Source organism: Epinephelus fuscoguttatus, linkage group LG17, assembly GCF_011397635.1.
Source record: "Epinephelus fuscoguttatus linkage group LG17, E.fuscoguttatus.final_Chr_v1".
Lineage (NCBI taxonomy): Eukaryota > Metazoa > Chordata > Actinopteri > Perciformes > Serranidae > Epinephelus > Epinephelus fuscoguttatus.
The window spans coordinates 41,220,338-41,243,624 of NC_064768.1; the positions used below are offsets into that span (position 1 = coordinate 41,220,338).

The following is a 23,287-nucleotide window of genomic DNA, read 5'->3' on the forward strand; positions in this document are numbered from 1 at the left end:
TCAGTAATAAATGTAATCGTACAGACCAGACAAATACAAAATAAAATAAGATAAAATCGAATAGAATAAAAATTTTAAATAAACAAATAAAACAGAGTATGAACACACACAAGGTTTTACCTAACTGGTTATAAAGTTGGAAGATTTGTAGAATTGATAGTTTTTGTTAGTTTTTTATTACATGCTTTTAAGTTTGATAACATTTTGAGACATGTATCTCCATCTGAATTTTTGAAAGCTGGATACGAGGGCAATTTTTACTTACTATCTATCATACATTTTAAAAATATAGATATGAATGTGTGTGTATGTGACCGTGAGAATGATGCGATGAGCGAGTGTGTGTTGGTGCAGGTGTATGCTGCTAAATGGATTGCTCTAACAAAGTTTTGTTGTACAACATACAGTGGCAATAAAGAATCTATCCATCTATCTTTTCTTTAAGTATTTTGTTCTATGAATATAAACATTTAGCCACAACAATGAACAAATTAATAGTGTAGGCCTGTTGCTAATTCTTGGAGAAATTTGGATGTTTGAAGATCATTAACAAACCGAGTTCTTTGAGTGAAATGTTCTTGTCAAAATCATCCGAGTGAAAATCAGTCCAGAAGATAGTCACATGTACACACTGAAAGAATAAGTGCTCTAATGCCTCTATCATGTTGTTACAGCGGGTGCATTTGTCAGTTCTTTACTGGATGATATCTATGTATAATTTTAAAAAGCAACTCTATGATTTTGTTGGGCAGCACAAGAGTGAATACAGTGCTCCATGTCTCACCATCAAGAGTCTGGTCTGTCCATTTATATTCAGCAGGTGGTGCTGCTCTCAATATAAGTGAATATCTAATTAAATCAAAGCATTGTTGAATTTTTAGTCAAAAAATGAGACTCCATCCACAGTGATGTTGTAACTGGCTTTGGTAATATTGTCAAATATATTTGAGCTGCAGTGTGATAAAGATATGAAGCCAGTCGTCTTCTTCTTTGGAGTTTAATCACAGCTTGTGTCCTCAGTGTTGCATCACTGCCATCTCCTGGAGTCACTTCACTCCTACACTTTGCAGCATGTCAGAGTTTCTTCATCAGTCCTGTGCTCCCATGATAGTCAGCGCAGAGTTTGAGGACCCGTCCACTCTCTTGTAGTCCTGATGTCTGCAAGTCCAAAATCAGTGTTGTTTAATCAGTCAGACCAGTCCAGACTATCACAGGACTGACACACAGAGACAGACGACCATTCACAGTCACATTCACACCTACGGACAATTTAGAGTCACCAATTAACCTGCATGTCTTTGGACTGTGGGAGGAAGCTGGAGCACCTGGAGGAAACCCACACTGACACGGGGAGAACATGTCAGAGCACCTGGAGGACACCCACACTGACACAGGGAGAACATGTCAGAGCACCTGGAGGAAACCCACGCTGACACAGGGAGAACATGTCGGAGCACCTGGAGGAAACCCACGCTGACACAGGGAGAACATGTCTGAGCACCTGGAGGAAACCCACGCTGACACAGGGAGAACATGTCGGAGCACCTGGAGGAAACCCACGCTGACACGGGGAGAACATGTCTGAGCACCTGGAGGAAACCCACGCTGACACGGGGAGAACATGTCGGAGCACCTGGAGGAAACCCACGCTGACACGGGGAGAACATGTCAGAGAACCTGGAGGAAACCCACGCTGACACAGGGAGAACATGTCAGAGCACCTGGAGGAAACCCACGCTGACACGGGGAGAACATGTCGGAGCACCTGGAGGAAACCCACGCTGACACAGGGAGAACATGTCGGAGCACCTGGAGGAAACCCACGCTGACACAGGGAGAACATGTCGGAGCACCTGGAGGAAACCCACGCTGACACGGGGAGAACATGTCGGAGCACCTGGAGGAAACCCACGCTGACACAGGGAGAACATGTCAGAGCACCTGGAGGAAACCCACGCTGACACGGGGAGAACATGTCGGAGCACCTGGAGGAAACCCACGCTGACACAGGGAGAACATGTCGGAGCACCTGGAGGAAACCCACCTAACTCCAAATCTTTAATATCCTCTACCCTCTGCAGAGCCAAGCTCGGTTGAGTTCAGGGACCAGAACAAATTTCTTTAATATGAAACTAATATCATGTGTTTATTGTCATAAAGCAGCACGCACCACCACCTGAACATAAACTAAACATTCGGTTCAACATAGTTTTATTACAGAGCTCCTGTTTTGCTTTTTGTTACAGCAAAAAGGTGTTTTTGTTCTGGTCCCTCAGTGGAAGTAAACCACCTCACCGTCCGTCTCATGTGAGCACCATAGAGCTGTTGGCACCCAGTTTCACCACATGGTGGAGCTGTGAGCAAACACATCTGAAGCCTGACGGAGGATTGAACCATTTTTGATGACTGGTTTATTCTTCAGCTGTTTTCTTCAAAATGATAAAACAGTATATCAGAATGTACAAATATGTTCACCAGTAGAGATGTGGCGCTGTCAGCAGTAACTGATGAATAAAAGGCACGAGGGCTCTGTTAGTGGTTCTGTTAGTGAATCAAAATCTACGGCTTTTACAGACACATCTCAACCCTATGAGCACGTATGGGAGGTTTTGGTGCCACATGTTAGACAGCGCTGTCCACCACCGTCACCAAAAACACCAAATCGGAGAATACAGTTTGGAAAGACAACGCTCATCCCTCCAGCAGAGTTCCACACAATCAGAGAATCAATGACAAAGGAGCCTTGAAGTTGCTCCGGAGGCTCAGAGTGGAACAACACTTTACTAACACATCCTTTTTCCATTCCAGTCTCCCATCTGTGGTTTTAATGGTAGAAGATGAAGCACTGGGCGGCTCAGGAGCAGTTACAGTACCGTAACAGGACCTGTGGTCAGAGTCCTGCACTAGTCTTAGTATAAGTATACTTTAACATTAGTGTGCAGGGGATCTTTAAAGGAAACATCTTGCAATAGTAGAGATTTATTCTAAAAAAAAAACTTTTCCTGTAAAATTCAGCTTTTTTTCTTTTTATTTTCTTCCCCTTAAATAACAGCAATCCAAACACTGCATGGTGGGTATTACATTATCTCATTTTAAAGCATGGCGGGAACTTTAGAGCCAAAACTAAAACACACACAGAGATGGAACTTAGTAAATAGAAAGAGCAAGAAAAACACAGCAGTGACAAAACCTGTGAAAAATAATTTGGTGATAATGTTTCTGAGTAGCCTTAATTATTCTAAAAATGATCCGTGACTCATCTTAATAAATATATGTAGTGACAGTGTTATCAGGTTGTAAATGACGGCCTTTAAGCTTCACAAGCAGCATGTGACAGAGTCCTGCACCGGGTCAGGTACCTGGTGATGGTACAGGTAACCCAGCGGGCAGCAGGTGAGAACAAAAATATGTTCTTTATTTTTCAGAATAAAACGCAGTAAAAAGCTGTGCAGTATATGTGTAATATTCAGAGGTGGGTAGTTACTAGTTACATTTACTCAGTTACATTTACTTGAGTAACTTTTTGGATAAATTGTACTTTTCAGAGTAGCTAGTTTTAACGCAAAATACTTTTTACTTTTACTTGAGTTATATTGTTTTAAAGCAACAATACTCTTACTTGAGTACAATATTTGGCTACTCTACCCACCTCTGAGTACATAATTACATATGTGTATATATATATATATATATATATATATATATATGTACAGGATATATAAGAATATATTTGTGTTTCTTGTGCCTTGATTTATGTTATGTTTGCAAAGATTTAATTTATTTTTGTTTTAGTTAAAGGGGTATCGTTTAAAATACATGAATTTGCAGATTATTATTTTTGACTGATTGATTACGTTCATGTTCTTATTTTACAAATAAATCAGACGTTACTCAACAGTTACTCAGTACTTGAGTAGTTTTTTCACCAAATACTCTTTTACTCTTACTCAAGTTATTATTTGGATGACTACTTTTTACTTTTACTTGAGTAATATTGTTCTAAAGTATCAGTACTTTTACTTGAGTACAATATTTGGCTACTCTACACACCTCTGGTAATATTCTAACATCTAAATCTCTATTATCAAGCTGCAGTTGCTTTTATTTTGAAAGTCAGTGGCACCAGTGTAACCTTTGACCCCGTGGTCACATTGGTCACCAACGTGGAGGACTCCAGCCATGAAACTTTGCAGCCCGAGGATGAGGTGGCAGCCTACATGGAGTTGGGATCCTTTGGAGGTTTGATGGTGGTGGAAGGAGCATGCTGCTGAGCTTTACAGGGATGGGTGGGGGCAGGTTTTAAAAAATCAACCTGTACAGGACTCTGACTTTGGGTTCGGTATCTTGTAACCACACACTAGGTGCAAGATACTGAACTTCCGATTCATGGACAACCCATACATTCTCACTCCGACCTCGTCACAGATCTATCTATCTATCTATCTATCTATCTATCTATCTATCTATCTGTAATGAGGAGGTCATGTGACCCAAACAGAGGCAGTGAACCTGATGACCTCGTACTAACGAGGAAATGAAAATACAAAGCGATCTAGAGGGTCAGAAATGATTCCAGTCACATGGGAACCAGCTCTCTCTCAGGCAGCAGAGATAATGTGATGTGAGGATTTTGTGAAAGAGGAAACACCAGAGTTATGCAACAGTGGTTAGATAATGAGGCAACGCAGGATTCCTGCTCAACTTTCTACCTGTCTGGGCAAGGACGGCAAAACTCAGGGTGGGTCATGAGGGAGGGAGGAGGGAGGGGAGGAAAAGAAAGGAGGGAGGGAGGAGGGAGGGGAGGGAAGGAAAGGAGGGATGGAAGAGGTCTGGACTATTGTAGAGGTGGATGAAACCTGGTAGAAAGAAACTCTAAGTGAAACCTGCGGTTTCCTGTCTCCGGTTCTAAAGTATACCGCTGAGCTGTTGCGTAAGCATCAAGTTTGTTCCTGTTGCAAGGCTTGTTGCAACACCAAATCATTTTCCACATCCATAACAGTTTGACCCAAATACATCACGTCACATCTTACACATGTTTGGGACTGACGCTGTTATAACATAAAAATAGATTCTGTATTCATAAAATATTGTGTTTTAATTTGGCCATTTACAAACAGAAAAATTAAAGAACATCTGCAGTTTAGGTGGAAAATCCTCTGAGAGGTGAAGTGTCATGGGGCCCAGGACTGTTCCATTATTAACACTTAAACTAAGATAACGTCCAATAACTCTGCAGCTGCTCCTCTGTGAACATCACTTCATATCTGCACCCGATCAGGGAGTTTCACAGAGAATAATAGAGTTCTTATCAATCACAGTTTGGTTTTTGTGGCCAGACATGAAAGACTAGATATCACCATGCACTCCTTAAAGCTGCAATCAATATTTATTATTGTGACAATGGGTCAGATGACTGAGTGCAATGTGACAGATGATGACAACCTTCCTCCTCTCCACAGGCCTCCATCTGGGATTTTTACCCTCTGTTAGTTTCTGTTTCATAATCTGTTGATTTGAAAAGTCAAAATAATTTAAAGCATGTTCAGTAAACTGTTGCTCTGACCCAAGCTGGTGAGCGTGATGGAGCAACGCAACCACCGAAAGAGGAGTGAATATGAATTGTTTCCTGGTGGGTCAGGAGCCGTCACAGATGTTTTTCTCTTGACTCTTCTTTCTTTTTCTATCAGTTGTCATTTATTTGTCTCGTGGGATTGGACAAGGTACAACTCCAGTGAAATGTGATCCCATCAGCTCCTTAAAGGTGTAAGAAGATGCTCTTATTTTCATCTTCTTACACTCAGTCTGTTTCCAGTCACAGCTAAGTGGAGCTCCGCCTACTGTCCTTGTCCCAGTATACAAGCACGGGAGGGGAATCCATTTATTGAGCCAAGTATGTGCGACTCCTCTACGATAGGTGGAGATATGCCCCCTTTCAGCTTGTTAGTATTGGACCTTTTTCCTGTTGACCTATTACGTCACAGACCAAACAATGGACAAACAAGTTAGCTACGGTTAGCTAGCAGCTAACTGCTACCATGGTGGACAACTTTACAGCTCTGTACATTTGGTCCGTCCAAAAAGTCACGGCTCTGGATGTAGATTTCTCCATGTTGTTACCGGCTTCTTCTTCTCTTACACATTTAATGCTATTGGACTTCCGGGTCAAAGCCCGGGGCGGAAACTGTGGAGCATGCTCAGTCCATTTTTGAAAATCTGCAACCGCCCACACCCGTAAAGCTCAGCACCAGAACCAACCTGTTACCCGTCATTATGCCTAAGTGAAAGCCACACCTGTTGATAAAAGTCCTGTGGCCCGACCAGGGCTGGGAGTTCATTAGCTAACGTTAACTTCTGGAGCTTAGCTTCATTAACTTATCTGTAATGGCAGAGATAACAAAGGTTGGCAAACGTTATGCTGAATGATTCAGTGTAAATACTGTAGCACCAAACTAACGGAGAGACACTCTTGGTAAAGATGGTAAAAAGGCCGTTATCCTTTTCTCATATTCTGAGCCAAAAACCTTAACTTCAGTGGCACTTTAACTTGTTGTCTTTGATGGTGACGGCAACCAGATGCGGTTCACAAGCGTACACTGTGACCTGTAAATTTTGGCTTGTAATTTAAGCTTTTCATCGACCTTCTCAACAATAAAATGATGAATATATCCCTCCAATGCGTAGTTTAGGCCCTTTTGGTTACTTCTCAATGACATCTGATCGTTATGTCTCCAAAAATCATCAATTGCCTCCTGTGAAATGCCGTGTACTGTGACACCTGCCATAGCGCCGGGCACTGAATGTTGATAGTTTGTCCAAGTGAGTGGAGGGGGCGTGGCTTAGCCATAGGTCAGTTGCTCCCGAGGGTTGTGCCATCAGTGTGTGAGTATGGTTAAACTTGCACCTTGTACAGTACGACAGCCTCCACCACCAATGTGTGAATGTGTGTGTGAATGGGTGTGTGAATGTGTGTGTGAATGGGTGAAAGTGACTCTGTAGTGTCAAAGTGCTTTGAGTGGTCGGAAGACTAGAAAGGCGCCATACGAGTGCAGTTCATTTCCCGCTGTGACGGCAGTTGGTGTTTCCTGTTCTGACATGACAGAGTCTGTGTGCACAAAGTCAGGCCTGACAGGAAATGGTTTTTAATTTCTTATGGAAAGAATTATGGCTACAAATCATCGTAAAGGAGCTCAACATAACATGAAATGGGAGACAAATCTCTCTAGTGGAACTATATAGACTTATACTATGCTCTACCTACTGATGTGACCCCACTAACCTTTATACGTCATCTGTTTTATTCACATTGTTCTGTGTAAGTGCATTTGTGAGATTATATCATCTTGTCACGTTGTCATCTGTGCCATGTGTGTTATTATTTGCTTGTAATTAAAAAAGAAAAGAAAAGGTTTCCTCAGTTCGGAGAAGATCTGCTCAGAGCTGTGATCTCACACTTATCTCACTTCTAAGAATTACACTTCAGGCTGTGTGTGAACAGTGAGACACAGTTTTAAACATCTTACTCCCACTTACAGCCAAGTGTGGGAGGAACAGTTCAGAGCAGCTCTAAGTGATCACTTGAATAATCACATGTGTACTCAGAACAGGAATAACCCGTCAGAGATCAGGATTTACCCTCAGTCTGCCCAATTCCTTTAATTTCACTCTGATTTTCTCCAGAAACAAAAAAAAAAATCCCATTTTATTTTGCATCTAACATATTATGCATCTTCGTTTTTTCACTGCACAACATGTGTCAGAGGGTGTCAGTCAGTGAGGAGCATTTTAAGTCATGGGAAATGTGAAAAAACATTTGTGATTTGTGAGTAGATGTGGATGATTTCTTTTTAACGTTTGTCTTTATTTCGAAGGATCCCCATTAGCTGATGCCAACGTCTCCAGCTAATCTTCCCGCCGTGTGTGATCTACATCAGATTAATCACCAAACACGCCGTATACAGAATCACCTCTGTGCTGCTGTTGTCTTCAGATACACATCTTTAGTTATGTCACATTAAACGGTTGTAGGACTTGACTGAAGCATCCATACTGATTACACATTCATTAACATTCTCATTACACCATTAGTCTCATGATCAGGCCGTGAATTAGCCTCGCAGGTCGTCACCAGGGAGCAGGAACAAGTTGTGACCAGCAGCAGACCATCAATCAGCTGCTTCACTAATGATTTATAAAATGAAACTAAACGAGGATTTACTGTTGGATGGATGTACGTAAAGGAGGTGGCTACTTCAGTGAATAGTAACAAATAACGTTGTTTGCATGGCACTTATTTAAACTAGTTTACAACAATAAGATTACAATATTGTTTTTAAAAAAAATGTTAAGAGCTGAGAAAAACAGTGTTCGGAGGTGAAAACAGAACAAAAAGAAATAAAACACAAAAGTTACAAGTCAGCCATTAAACGGGAAACTTTCCTGTAAAAAATAGTTTTAAGCAGTGATTTAAAAACAGGTAGTGTGTTGGCCAGCCTGATCTCCTCAGGCAGAGAGTTTCAGAGCCTCGGGGCGTTCATGGCAAAAGCCTGGTCACCTTTAGTTACCTGCTTTGACCTCGGGGCAAGTAGAGAGGGTCGGCTCAATCTCAGGTCATGACTTGGAGCATCAGCTATATAACTGGAGGCCAAACCATGTTGAGGTTTAAAAGTCACGAAAAGAATCTTAGTGTGCTCTCACACCTGCCCCGTTTGGTTCGGTTCAGTCAAACTCAGGTGAAGCAACTGCAGTCACATGACACATTGTTTGGGTTAAACATGAGCATGTTACAGTCCTGGAGGATTATTAATGTGCACCTCCTCCTGTACTGCCTTAATATGCACATTCAGCACATCCAATGCATCAAAACATTGTTTTCTAGTTGGAGCCGCGTTTGCCTCGTTTTCAAACTGTATGCTTTGACTAAAATGAACAATGACAGCAATATAGTCCACGATGAGCAGCGCTAAAATCAACCTGCGTAGTTGTCCCTCCATTGTGACATTAGAAAGTGTCACATTTATCTTGCAAGTGTACTCTTCTTCAACGTTTGCTTTACTTCCTGGATTTTTCCCACATGGAAATTCTGACCAATCAAGAGCAGCTTTCTCACACAAGGCATTTGATCTGGTCCTCTTGTAAATGCTGCCGTGAGAACACCAACCAACTCTAGGCAATGATACAACTTTGGAACAACATGAGTCCCTGATTCAGACCAGAGGAGACCACTCTAGAGCTGACAGCAGCCTGAAATTCAACATGAATAAGCCTTTCTGGGTCAGGAAAAGACACAGCTGATTAAATGCTAATAGGATTTCTTTGGTGGAAGTCGCAGGATTTAATTAAGTTATTGACATGTGGTTCAAAGTTCAACTGAGAATCAAAAGTGATGCCTGAATGTCTCGCTGAGGATTTTATATTAGTTGCCAGGAGACCAACAGTTGTAATTTGCTGAAAAAATGATGGCATAATAAGTAACAGTCCTTTTTAAAGTGTTCCAGTGAAATGACGATAAAAACGACTGTATTAGTAACCTGACTGTAAAAACTCAAATCAAAGACTGAGTTAAATTCAGATGATAACACATGGTCTCGTCTTCCACTAGTGTTTGCGTCATAATACAGAGTAGAATCGTCTGCGTAGAGGCGGACCACACTGCCTTCACCAGGCTGACTGACAGCAGACATTTACTGCACAAGCTGAAGATATTAACAGTGTTTGTATTTACTGATTAACTGATGTTATACCCCAGGAAACCAATAAGTTACAAATATAACACACACTTTACTAATGCAACAGAAATAGACTGAGAGGGTAAAAAAATACATCATGGTTGCCTCACAGTTTTAGACTTCTGAGGAAAAGCCTAACATGTCACTGTCACAATCACACGTTCAGCCAACTCTACAGGCCGTGATGCTCAAGTGTGAGAATAGCGATACAGCAGCACCGGCCACAGATGCTGTGTTTACACATATGTTTTTTTTCTTGTTTGACGAAATTTACACAGAAATTCGGTGAAGGGATTCTCACTGTTTAGAGGTTAGAAACTGAATCAAACCAAGAAGGGGAGATGTGGGGTTTCCCCCTGCTGCCCTCAAACAACCTCCATTATATCTTTACGGAATCATCAGCCTGAAAGCATCCTCCACATTATCTCTGTCTGATGTGGTTTACTTGTTGTGTAAGTGAAGCTCTGCTCCTTTCCCCTAAAATGGAGTGAAAGCTGAGGGCAGGTAAAGACATCATGCCCACCAGGGATACTCTCTGTATCAGATGTAAATGAGGGGGAATCTGAGGGGGAAAAGCTGAAGGGGAAGCTCGCTAAAAACACGTGTGACCCCACCACCACCCACCACCCACCACCCACTGGCCAACCTCCGGAAAGGGTTAGGTTAATGAAGGAAACTTAACCAACATGTAAAACACACAGTATCACACACACACACACACACACACACAGGAAAATCTAATGCTAAGACAGCTCCAGAGTTTGATTTCGTTCATATGTGACGTTAAAGACGAACTGAAGGAAGGAAACAGGACACCATTCTGATGTCTAACAATGTGTTTGACAATCTTTTGAAATCAATTATCCAACAAACATGACCACCTGATGTAGGCTGTGTGGAGGTGATGCATGAGGCAGGATCGGAAATTCTCTCTTAAGCAGTGTTAATTTTGACAAGAATTTTTTATTTCATTTTAGTCTTAGTCACTCACCAAAGACTGGATTTAGTTAAAGTCACATTTTAGTCTTTTAGTTTTGTCAGGGCTGTTTCAAGACACTCTGGGGGCCCCAGGCCCTTGGAGGCCGCCCCCATCGCGAAGTTTGGTCATCAGAGACTTGTCGCGTACCAAAACTGGGACCCACGGTACGATACCAGTGAAAGTATCACAGTTCTGAGTAGTATCACGATACCACAGCGAAAATGAGGCAGATGTGCCTTTTGTCATTTATAAAAAGATAAATCACTTTTCTATAATACATCAATGATATTTCAATGGAATAAATTACTTATTGACTTATTCATACTTCAAAAACAGCATCAATAAGTGATTAACATAGGGGGGATCAAAATAAAATAAATAAATGAAATAAAAATCAACCAGCCACCCTCCTCCCCTGACAAGTAAAGAACAGTCCCTTCATAAGTAAAGAACAGTCCCTAAAGTGCGGTGAGGTTTGCGGGCCGTTACCTGCCACAAAGAGAGAAATGTGAACGGCTCGTTTCTCCTCTGACACGTCACATACCTGTGTGCCGCCACGACTCGGCTGTTCAGGTACTACTGGGCAGTCATGACACCAAGAAGAGGAAATTACTGGACCTGGAGCCGGGCTTCTCGGTCGCCAGTAAGCCGTTATCTTGCGGTGGTCATAGTGCTCTGCTGCATTCCTCTCTGTGACCCCCGTTCAACCCACAACCGGCAGGATTCGCCTTTCGTTTCTGCTGCTGGTTGAAATCTGTACTCACACAGCGTGCTCCTGAATGATTTCTTTTGCTTGCACAAAACTATTTTTAGTCGCAAATGCGAGTAAAATGCTCACACCGTAGAGCTCTGTGGAAAACAAATCACTGTAGCATATATAAACAAATCTAACCTACAAGTAAAAAGAAATAAATAGTAACTTTCACTGCTTAAAGATACTCAATAGCTCAGCTAATACCTGACATGTCACTGGAGAACAAACCACTGCAGCAGCATATTGAGTGCCAGGTGACCAGTGTGCGCCGTTATTGGACGGCGCATGGACACTCACCCTCTTGTGATTGGACTCTGAACTTATCCCACAGTAGTGGTACGTGAGGTACTGTAGTACTACAGTACTCCAACAATGTTAGCGCGGGTGGCAACCAATCATGCGGGACATGGTCTCAATTTGCGTGACGCATGAAAAGAGACAGAAATGCTGTGCAGTCCCGCACAGTGCGGGACGTCTGGTCACCCTACTTAAAGCGACTCGCAAGCAGCCGCTAGTAGGGGGCCCCATTAGGGGGGATTTCAACATGTTGTCGTTGTTGCAGTGTCTATAGGGGTTCCATCATATTGTCATTGATATGGACCAATGTCAGCCGTCTCTGGGGGCCCCCTTCCAGCTCGGGGCCCTTGGCAATTGTCTAGTTTGCCTGTCCGGGTGCGACGGCCCTGAGTTTTGTTTTGTTTTAGTTAAAATGTAGTCGGAGGAAATCAGTTTTAGTTTTAGTCTCATTTTAGTCTTTTGACATAATTTGACAGTTTTGTTATACTGTAATAGATTTTGCAAAAGGATGTTTGTCATGGTAGTAAAAACTCCATTGTAAGCATACCTTTAATTGTGTGTTTAGTCATTTAAACTAAGAATGTACCATGATTCTCTTGTATAATAAAAATGAATGTCTAAGGCTTGTTAGAAAAAGTGCAATACATAATCATGTCCTACACAGGTTCTTGTTTATTTTCTGTATATTTGTACTTACAACCTGCAAGAATAAAGCTCCAATCCTCTTAAGACATCAGAAGAAGATCTTAACAGCTTAACTGTTATGATCATTTTAATTTACTATTTTCATACAAGGGTTTTTAAATTCGTCGTGTTTTTTCTACTACACTTGAATCCACAAGGCTCTCCATCCTCGTTGGGAACGATACACTCAGTCTTTCGTTCAGCTGGAAGGTAAGTAAGTAAGTAAATTTATTTATACAGCACTTCTCACAGAGAGGACTCACAAAGTGCTTCACAAGATAAAATACAAGAAATACAACAACAGAAACAATGCAAAATACACCAAAACAAATAAAAAGTAAAGTGCAGTGAAATACAGAGATGATACTATGGACAATTAATGGAACACAAGCCTAAACAGATGTGTTTTTAACTGCTTTTTAAAAATGTCCACGGAAGAGGCCACTCTCAGCTCATGAGGTAGTGCATTCCACCATTTCGGTGCAACAGCCTTAAAGGCTCTATCACCTTTCGTCTTTAATCTTGTGTGAGGGACAGTAAGTAGGTGGCCTTCAGCGGACCGCAGTGACCTGACAGGACAGTGAAAGGACACCAGATCTGTCAAGTATGCAGGTGCTTGACCATGGAGGGCTCTGTAAGTGATGGTTAGAATCTTGTGCTGGATCCTGAAATTAACAGGGAGCCAGTGCAGGGATGCCAGGACTGGAGTGATGTGAGTGAACTTATGAGATCTGGACAGAAGCCTGGCGGCAGCGTTCTGGACCAGCTGGAGGCGGTCTAATGAAGTTTTATTGAGACAGGTGAAAAGAGAATTACAGTAATCCAGATATGAGGAAATAAAAGCATGGATGATCATTTCTAGCTCAGAATGAGTTAACATGGATCTGAGTTTGGAAATGTTTTTGAGGTGGAAAAAGCAGGAGCGAGTGACAGTCTTGATGTGGTAATAGAAGTGTGTCCACAAATCTTCTCTTCTTTTTCTTCCCACTTGACAAGTCGCAGGTGAAGATAATCTGCTCATAATTACTTTCGTTAGGCTCAACGCTCTGACCAGGCATTGTTGTTCCCGGCTTCCCGCTGTGGAGCCAAGGCGTCTGTGTGGCAAAACTGGACGTGCACCGCCACCGCGCGGAGGGCGGGGGGAGGTCATCCAATCAGAAAGATAGACTGAGAGTTTGAATTTGCGTTAAGATAATTAATTGGTAAAAAAGGAAAACAATCAAGGCATTAAGGATGGTTGTCATCCAGTCAGCTTTTTCGTCACGTTTTTTCTCGTCAGTTCATAATGAACAGAGATTTCGTTTTAGTTTTTGCAGTCAGTACTTATTAAATTTACGTTCTCGTCACAAATTAATCACGGAATAAAGGGTCGTCAACAAAAAGTTTTCGTTGAAGTTTTAGTTGACAAAATTAACACTGTTCTTAAGCTCTTTTTGACATTTTCCACACAGCTACTGTCACTTTTTGCGCGTACAACCGAGTGCAACACAAATGCCTATGAGGCATCATGTCTAAGTCAAAGCTGCCCCATGATCAAACCCCCCCAGGCTCCAGTCCCTCACATGAAGCTGGTTCTCCGTTCTTGAATTGGACGTCTCTTTGACTGGATGGTGAAAACATTCAATCACTGCCAGGTTAGGAAACATGTTAGCATGCTCCTTCCACCACCATCAAACCTCCAAAGGATCCCAACTCCATGTAGGCTGCCACCTCATCCTCGGGCTGCAAAGTGTCATGGCCGGAGTCCTCCACGTCGGTGACCAATGTGACCACGGGGTCAAAGGTTACACTGGTGTCACTGACTTTCAAAATAAAAGGAGCTGCAGCTTGATAACAGTGATTTAGATGTTGGAATATTACACATATACTGCACAGCTTTTTACTGCGTTTCAGTCTGAAAAATATAGAACAGATTTTAGTTCTCACCTGCTGCCCGCCGGCGTGTGGTGGCGGGTGAAGGTGGAAGAGGGTTGTCTTCTGTTGGGTTGGTCTGGGAAGATTTAGTGGAGATCAGACAGAGGGACACTCATAGTGGGGGTTCAGTCTCAGACTGATTACAGGCCCCCAGACAGCACCTAGAATGAGACGTGGGAGTGGTATGCACCAGAGTGAATAAGACGAGATGAGGGAGGATGAAGGAATGTTGGGAGGTATGAGGAAGGGAGGATTATGGATGAAGGGAAAGGAAAGGGAGAGTGGGTGTAGACATCTGAGCCAAACAGAGCAGGATGGGTTGACCAGGTATAAGAGTAGGCTTGGCAGGTGTGGTTGAGACGTGGCCCTGAACCTAAGTTAACAAATTGACCTCATGCATTTCTTCGCAGGTAAAAACAGTGTGCAGCACTGTGACAGTGCAGCACTGAGCGGAGGAGACAGATTACAGTCCCCAGCTCAGTTGAGTGTGCGGTGGAGCCGGAGACAGCTCTGGTGGCTGCGCTGACGGCAGACAGGTGTTGCTGATCGCAGCAGAGTCTCCTGCGTGTTTCCCGACCACAGGAAGCTGCAGCAGTTAACAACCTGTTTACAGCGAGGCTTCGAGTCCTCTAAATTATTCAAGAGTGGCAGAGCTGCAGTCAGTGTGCACTTCACTCTGTGTGATTTTTTGCTTTAACTGACGGCCAGATTCATGTTTATTTGTCATGTATAAATGTTCACACAGGGCCTGATGTTCTGCAGTCAGTCAGTAGCTGAATGAAGTTATATCACTCTTATCAGTGGATGCATCAGTTTGACTCATTTCCACAGAACAGATGTGGCTGGCCGACATGAGAGAGCACTTAATATGTCGACTGTATCCAGTGTTGTGTTGGTTACACAGTGGAGTGATGTGTACAGTGAAATTCACAGACGATAAGAAGCTTTAATCACAGTGTTGGTCTAGCACTGAGACAGCACTAGTTAAAATTACAAATGACCTTCTGATTGCTTCAGACAAAGGACTCGTCTCTGTACTTGTTTTATTAGATCTTAGTGCAGCGTTTGACACAATTGACCATCAAATTCTACTGCAGAGACTGGATCACTTAATTGGCCTAAAAGGTTCTGCACTGAGCTGGTTTAAATCTTATTTATCTGATCGTTTTCAATTTGTTGACGTTCATAATGAATCATCCTTACGTACTAAAGTTTGTTTTGGAGTTCCGCAAGGTTCTGTGCTCGGACCAATCCTATTTACTCTATATATGCTTCCTTTAGGTAACATCATTAGAAATCACTCTATAAATTTCCATTGTTATGCGGATGATACTCAGTTGTATTTATCGATGAAGCCAGAAGAAACTAATCAATTAACTAAACTCCATAATTGCCTTAAAGACATAAAAACCTGGATGAGCACCAATTTCCTGATGTTAAATTCAGACAAAACTGAAGTTATTGTTCTTGGCCCCAAACAACTCAGAGACTCTTTATCTGATGACATAGTTTCTCTAGATGGCATTGCTCTGGCCCCTGCCACTACCGTAAGAAACCTCGGAGTGATATTTGATCAAGATTTGTCTTTTAATTCTCATTTAAAACAAACCTCACGGACTGCATTTTTTCATCTGCGTAATATTGCGAAAATTAGGCCTATCCTGACCCGAAAAGATGCAGAAAAATTGGTCCACGCTTTTGTTACCTCTAGGCTGGATTATTGTAACTCTCTATTATCAGGTAGCTCTAGTAAGTCCTTAAAAACTCTCCAGCTAATTCAGAATGCAGCAGCACGTGTACTAACAGGAACTAAGAAACGAGATCATATTTCTTCTGTTTTAGCTTCTCTGCACTGGCTCCCTGTAAAATCCAGAATTGAATTTAAAATCCTACTGTTAACTTATAAAGCTCTAAATGGTCAAGCTCCATCATATCTTAGAGAGCTCATAGTGCCATATTATCCCACCAGAACACTGCGCTCTGAGAACGCAGGGTTACTCGTGGTCCCTAAAGTCTCCAAAAGTAGATCAGGAGCCAGAGCCTTCAGCTATCAGGCTCCTCTCCTGTGGAATCATCTTCCTGTTACGGTCCGGGAGGCAGACACCGTCTCCACATTTAAGACTAGACTTAAGACTTTCCTCTTTGATAAAGCTTATAGTTAGGGCTGGCTCAGGCTTGTCCTGTACCAGCCCCTAGTTAGGCTGACTTAGGCCTAGTCTGCCGGAGGACCCCCCTATAATACACCGGGCCCCTTCTCTCCTTCTCTCTCTCTCTCTCTCTCTCTCTCTCTCTCTCTCTCTCTCTCTGTCTCATTGTGTCATATGGATTACTGTTAATTTATTATGCTGATCTGTTCTGTACGACATCTATTGCACGCCTGTCCGTCCTGGAAGAGGGATCCCTCCTCAGTTGCTCTTCCTGAGGTTTCTACCGTTTTTTCCCCGTTAAAGGGTTTTTTGGGGAGTTTTTCCTGATCAGCTGTGAGGGTCATAAGGACAGAGGGATGTCGTATGCTGTAAAGCCCTGTGAGGCAAATTGTGATTTGTGATATTGGGCTTTATAAATAAAATTGAATTGAATTGAATTGAATTGAATTAAAAATGGCACTTAGATAATTTTCCATGTCGTTCAGCGGGGCTGCTTTTCCTTTCAGTCCAAGTCGGGGGCACCACAGAGCTGAGGGGGGGAAGTGGAGACAGAGGACAGTTCAAACAGGAAGAATAAACAGAATGAGTTTTAACTTCTGCTAAATGTCTTACAGAGAAATGTATGGAAATAAACGGAGGGGGAAATTATAACTTTGACCACAAACACTTTGATGCTTCTCTCAAGAGTCACTTGACATCTCATTTAGTGAGAATGACTAAAGGTGGTTTTCCAGTGAGGGTGACTGTAGGAGGAGGACAAGTGTGTCTGACAGCAAGAAAGGAAGGATGAGTTTCTTCACCTTTTCAAATCAGGGCCACAGCCCACCTTCACAAACATCCACTGAGTATCTGCGTCTCACTTTGCATAAGGATTTAAAAAAGAACTGTCAAGAGAAAAAACTCCCTTCATGTACATCACCCTGCTCTTGACAGTTTTTTTTTTCTGTTTCTAAATCTGACACAAGAAGCAAATTCCCTTCATCTAAAAAAAACTTGATTCTCTCCCCGGAGCCGCAGAGGAATACACAGTGGTTTTTGTGCATTAGCCCATCACACAACTTCCTCATTACATGATGGGAGCGTAATATAGACATCCAGTCGATCATCACCCCCTTAAAAATCTGCTGGTAAGAAAAACACAAAGTGGTTGTGCACGATATTACGACTTGATTACCTCAGCAGTAAGGGCTGTCTGGCTCATTTACTCTGACTTATTTCCTCTTAAATCAGCAAATAAAGATGCAGCGTAACGCAGAGAGAGATCCTTAAAAGTATCAACAGCAGGGGTAGTGGCGTGAGAGCTGCGTCCACATACTCAGCGTAAAGTCACACACGTTCTCTGTTGGTGTGGCCAGGGTCGTCCCTCGTCACCGGTCCTGTTTATGATTTTCATGGACAGGATCTCAAGGAGCAGCCGGGGGAGGAAGGGGTCCAGTTTGGGGACCTCAGAGTTGAATCTCTGCTCTTTGCAGATGATGTGGTTCTGTTGGCTTCATCACACCGTGACCTCCAGCATGACCTGGGGGCGGTCGGGATGAGAGTCAGCACCTCCAAATCTGAGGCCATGGTTTTTCCTAGCAAACGGTGGATTGTTCCGTCCAGGTTTGTTGGAGAGTTACTGCCTCAAGAGAAGGAGTTCAAGTATCTCGGGTCTTGTTCCTGAGTGATGGTAGAATGGAGCGCGAGATGGATCATTGGTTTGGTGTGCGGGCACTGCGCCGGACCGTCGTGGTTCAGAGGGAGCTGAACCAGAAGGCAAAGCTTTTAATTTCCCGGCCCATCTCCGTCCCAACCCTCACCTATGGTCATGAGCTCTGGGTAGTGACTGAAAGAATGAGGTCACAGATACAAACGTCTGAAATGAGTTTCCTCTGTAGGGTGTCTGGGCTCAGCCTTAGAGATAGGGGGAGGAGTCAGACATCTGGAGGGAGCTCGGAGTAGAGCCGCTGCTCCTTCATGTTGAGGTGGTTCAACATCTGATCAGGATCCTCCTGGGCGCCTCCTGTTAGAGGTGTTCTGGGCACGTCCCACTGGTAGGAGGCCCCGGGGCAGACCCAGAACACACTGGAGGGATTATAGATCTCATCTGGTCTGGGAACACCTCGGGGTCCTCCAGGAGGAGCTGGAAAGCGCCCAAGGGGCCCAAAGTGTGCCAAGAAAATCTCCCCCACACCATTACACCATTACACCAGCAGCAGCAGCAGCAGCAGCAGCAGCCTGAAGCGCTGATACAAGGCAGGATGGATCCATGCTTCCATCTGAATGTGGTTTTTCCAATCTTCTATTGTCCAGTTTTGGTGAGAAAACCCGTGTGAATTGTAGCCTCAGTTTCCTGTTGTTAGCTGACAGGAGTGGCACCTGGTGTGGTCTTCTGCTGCTGTAGCCCATCTGCTTCAAGGTTGGACAAGGTGTTGTTGCTTCAGAGATGCTCTTCTGCACACCTTGGTTGGAACCAGTGCTTATTTGACTTCCTGTTGCCTTTCTATCATCTTGAACCAGTCTGGCCATTCTCCTCTGACCTCTGGCATCAACAAGGCATTTTGGCTCACTGGATATTTTCTCTTTTTGGGACAGTGTGTGTGAGTATCTTCATTATTTCATCACCACTGTTGTAAACAGTGTAAGTTTTAATCTCCAGATAAAGCGGGTTTAGCTGATATATCTGTGTTGTTTAAATCCTCTGTAATCTTCAAGTTCAGATATATTTCAAACAACACAGGCTCATCTTATCTCATAAACCATCAGTGATCTCATTCAGCACTCCACCTAAAATATATTTAGCTCATGAAAGACGACTCGCCTTCTGTAGACACGAAATGTGGCTGTAAAGAGTTAGTAGTTACTGTAAAGAATGAAAAGTCTGATCCTCCACGATGGAGTCACAAACAACCACAAGGCCTCCTTAATCTGACAGCTGCTGCTGGTTTGTGCAACCTGGAATTTATTGTTGTTACACATGAAAATGAAACAGTAAAATGTGCGTGATTAAATCAGCGCCTGTCCTTCCAAATGATCTGTACCAAGGTTTGGTTTTCAGGTTTGTTGCAGGGGAGGACAAAAACATCAGAGTGGAGTCCTGTGAAATAAAGATGGCGGCGGATGGGCCTGGAGCTAGGGCACGACAATTTGACCTTAAAGGTGATGCAGGTCTGGAATTTCTGCCACGAGATTATCATTTGTTATCTGTATGAAACCAAGAAGAGATACAGACGTGATCGCACATCTTTGAGGATGTATTTACAGAGTGAAGTCAAATCTGTTTTCATTTCATGTGTCTGACAGCAGAGTTCATCTGAAGAAGCTTAAATGTTTATATATTACTTATGTGTAACTCTTACATGACGATGACAGATCAGTGTCTGATATGAGGTGTCATGTTTGCAGGTTTCTGTCATGGCAGCAAACGTAGGAGGATGTTCCTCTTTCCAGGCTGTGGGTCACCAGAGACGAAGACGCAGCGATTTTACACATCCACATGTTTTCAGCCTGCTTTTCTTTTTTGATTCAGTCTTTCCTCGACCTTTCACCTCGTCTCCTGAGCTGAGATCCACGGCAACAAATCCAAGCTGGTTCTGATGTTCACTGATCTGAGTCGATCTCTGACTAGCTCCCCCCCCCCCCCCAAAACACACACTCCCGTCTCTTAATAGACATGATACATCCGCATTCATTCTTACTCACTGTGACTCGCTGCTGATAGTTCTCTGTCATGTTGTCATGGAGACCGCATTAACTTGAATGACTATGCAAATTTTTTTTAGCTCCAGGTATCAGACAGTTTTTTTATTTCACTTCATGTATTTGACTCACGATCGTCTCATCTTCCACTGACTTCAGGGATTCTGCTGTTATTTACTCTGAATCTACAAACAGCCTGTCTGTACTTTCTGTTGTCATGCAACAGATTCTTCTCCAGTTTCAACTCATGTTTAATTTCGACATATATATCACATGATGTCAAACTGCTGAGCTCACTTTGCCACTGTTGTACAAACAGATCTTTTAGCCTCTGTTCAACAGTTTGGTTTTAACCAGCTGATGTTGTGTGAGCCAGAGGTGAGACGAGCCACATCCATCCGGTATCTGTAACCTGCAGGACCCACGGTGACACATATACACCCTTATTGTGCAGGCTGAGCAAATATTTGTATGACTGCGTTTAGTTTCTTTACCCTCTATCAGCTGCCCCCCGCCACCAATATTTCTCTTTTTAACTGCGGTACAGAGTGAAGAGCCTCCTAACTCCCCATAGAGCAGATTGTTGGAGGTCATTTTAACTTTTAATTTGTATTTTAGGAATTTCAGATCTAGTTTTTTCAATACATCTATTCTTTCAACCCCCACACTTCACATGCGTGCAACATAACAGCTTGTCAAAAAGATCAAGTGTGAAATCTGCAGGTATTGGATTTTCTGTTTTTATTTTTTTATTTATTTATTTAACCAGGAAGTCCCACTGAGACTGAAAATCACTTTCACAAGAGAGACCTGGCCGAGGTAGCAGCAGATCAGAACACATTCAAAATGCAACCAATACAACATACAATACAAAAATCCACAATAAAATAACAACTATTCAAACACAACAGCCTCTCAACAAACACATGTCTCTGTCACCATGTTCTTCATGATGCCCTTAAATTCATCAGTGGTTATAAGTGTTTTTGATTTTAGATATTTTCAGAGATTGTTCCATGTCCATGGTGCAGAGTAGGTGATGTTCCCGAGATCTGTTAAAACCCGGGGTTCAAGCCACCTGGAGGAGCGTAGCTGGAAACTACTAGAGCTGACACACAGCAGGGAGCAGAGGTCAGCTGGAAGTTTGACCAATACTGTGTTACTAGTCCATACCCACTGAGTGCACAGCTGCCCACGTACAGTTTCAAATGGTGTGTGTTTGGGATACAGGTCATAGGAAATTACGGATTAAATAGTCAACTGAACCCATTAAGAAGAGCAATGTATTCAGACAGAGTGTTTGTGAATTTGATAGTACGATTGCTTTATTGAAAGTACAGCAGTACCATTGCCAATAGTGGGATAGTTAGTGGGATAAAACTGTACATTAGTAGTTGAGGTAGCACGTTGAAAGGCAGATAGTTAAAGTGTTTATATGTTGTATTGACTTCAAAGTGGGGCGCACTGGTAGTTCACATGGGAAACATCTACCAAGTTTAGTAAAAATCCATATGGCGGTTAGGCCTAGATAAGAAATGAGCTCTCTAGCGCCCCCATTTTGTTTGATGGGCTCAATAATGGAGGGGTCCCCTCAGATTATGTGTGGTCATATGCCTACAAAGTTGCGTGGTGATGGGTGAAACCCTTGAGATGTTCTACACCTTTATGTGATGAGCCACGCCCTCCGCAATATTCATTGCCTTATAGAAGCTCAGTTTTAGGAAGTTTTCCAACTTTTGCCAAGAGGGAACTTTAGATATTGGTCCCTAGATTATGTTCACCCAGTTTCATGCAGATCGCTCAAACTTCCTAGGAAGAGATCCATTTGAAGTGTTTTTCAAAAAATTCAATATGGTGGAAAATCTATATAAGCGGAAGTTATGGGTTCTTGAGGTAAATGTGTTCCTCATGAGGAGAGGCATCTCTGTGCAAAGTTTCATGTCTCTACGACATACGGGGCATGAGATATGCCCATTCAAAGTTTGACATTTCAATGGGTTGCTATAGCGCCCCCCTTTGGCCAATTGATGTAATATTGCTTCATTGGCATCCTCCCATGACCCTCTACCACTGTGCCAAATTTCACATGGATTGACCAAGTCAGTGAGGAGAAAAACATGGAACACACACACACACACACACACACACACACAGAGTTTTCGTCATTATATAGTGAGATAAAATAAAAATATACCAGCGCTGTGAACCAAGGCTACGTGAAACGGAGGCGTTGCATATATATACAATGTCTCACCATAATCAGTCACAGACAGAAAAGTTGCTTCCACAAGTTTTTTCTCAGCACTGAAAGTAAAACAAGATTTATTTCTGAAATAAAAGCCAGTCGTCACTTTAAGCTTCATAACTAGAGCAGCAATATGTAGATTAACTGAAACTTGTCATCGATCCAAGATATACCCAGGTGACTGGCAAACACTTGCTTTAACTGACGGCCAGATTCATGTTTATTTGTCATGCATAAATGTTCACGCAGGGCCTGATGTTCTGCAGTCAGTCAGTAGCTGAATGAAGTTATATCACTCTTATCAGTGGATGCATCAGTTTGACTCATTTCCACAGAACAGATGTGGCTGGCCGACATGAGAGAGCACTTAATATGTCGACTGTATCCAGTGTTGTGTTGGTTACACAGTGGAGTGATGTGTACAGTGAAATTCACAGACGATAAGAAGCTTTAATCACAGTGTTGGTCTAAAAATGGCACTTAGATAATTTTCCATGTCGTTCAGCGGGGCTGCTTTTCCTTTCAGTCCAAGTCGGGGGCACCACAGAGCTGAGGGGGGGAAGTGGAGACAGAGGACAGTTCAAACAGGAAGAATAAACAGAATGAGTTTTAACTTCTGCTAAATGTCTTACAGAGAAATGTATGGAAATAAACGGAGGGGGAAATTATAACTTTGACCACAAACACTTTGATGCTTCTCTCAAGAGTCACTTGACATCTCATTCACCCACTCACTCTTTTTCCTCCCTCCAGCTCCGCACCACTTCAGAGATATCAGATCTCATCCTCTCGTCCAAGCCACCCACCTGTCTGCTGGACCCCCTCCCCACAGTTCTGGCTAAAGCCTGCCTCCCTTCCCTCATC

General features: G+C 42.9%; 1 protein-coding gene across 1 annotated transcript; it reads right to left on the reverse strand.

Annotated features, from left to right (window-relative positions):
• Window positions 1-1,339: 1,339 nt before the first annotated feature.
• Window positions 1,340-2,038, reverse strand: LOC125904619 (uncharacterized). Its single transcript, XM_049602179.1, has 2 exons — window positions 1,986-2,038; window positions 1,340-1,941 (listed from the first exon to the last, which is right to left on the reverse strand). The coding sequence occupies exons 1-2, from the start codon at window positions 2,017-2,019 to the stop codon at window positions 1,361-1,363; spliced, it is 615 nt and encodes a 204-aa protein (XP_049458136.1). The 5' UTR covers window positions 2,020-2,038; the 3' UTR covers window positions 1,340-1,360.
• Between the last annotated feature and the right edge of the window lie 21,249 nt (window positions 2,039-23,287).

Excerpts from the sequence above, each read along its gene's own strand:
- LOC125904619 (XM_049602179.1), bottom strand. The coding sequence starts at position 2,019 with ATGTTCTCCCTGTGTCAGCGTGGGTTTCCTCCAG. Across the intron at positions 1,942-1,985 it reads TCAGCGTGGGTTTCCTCCAG|GTGCTCTGACATGTTCTCCC; the intron begins GTGCTCCGACAT and ends GGTTTCCTCCAG.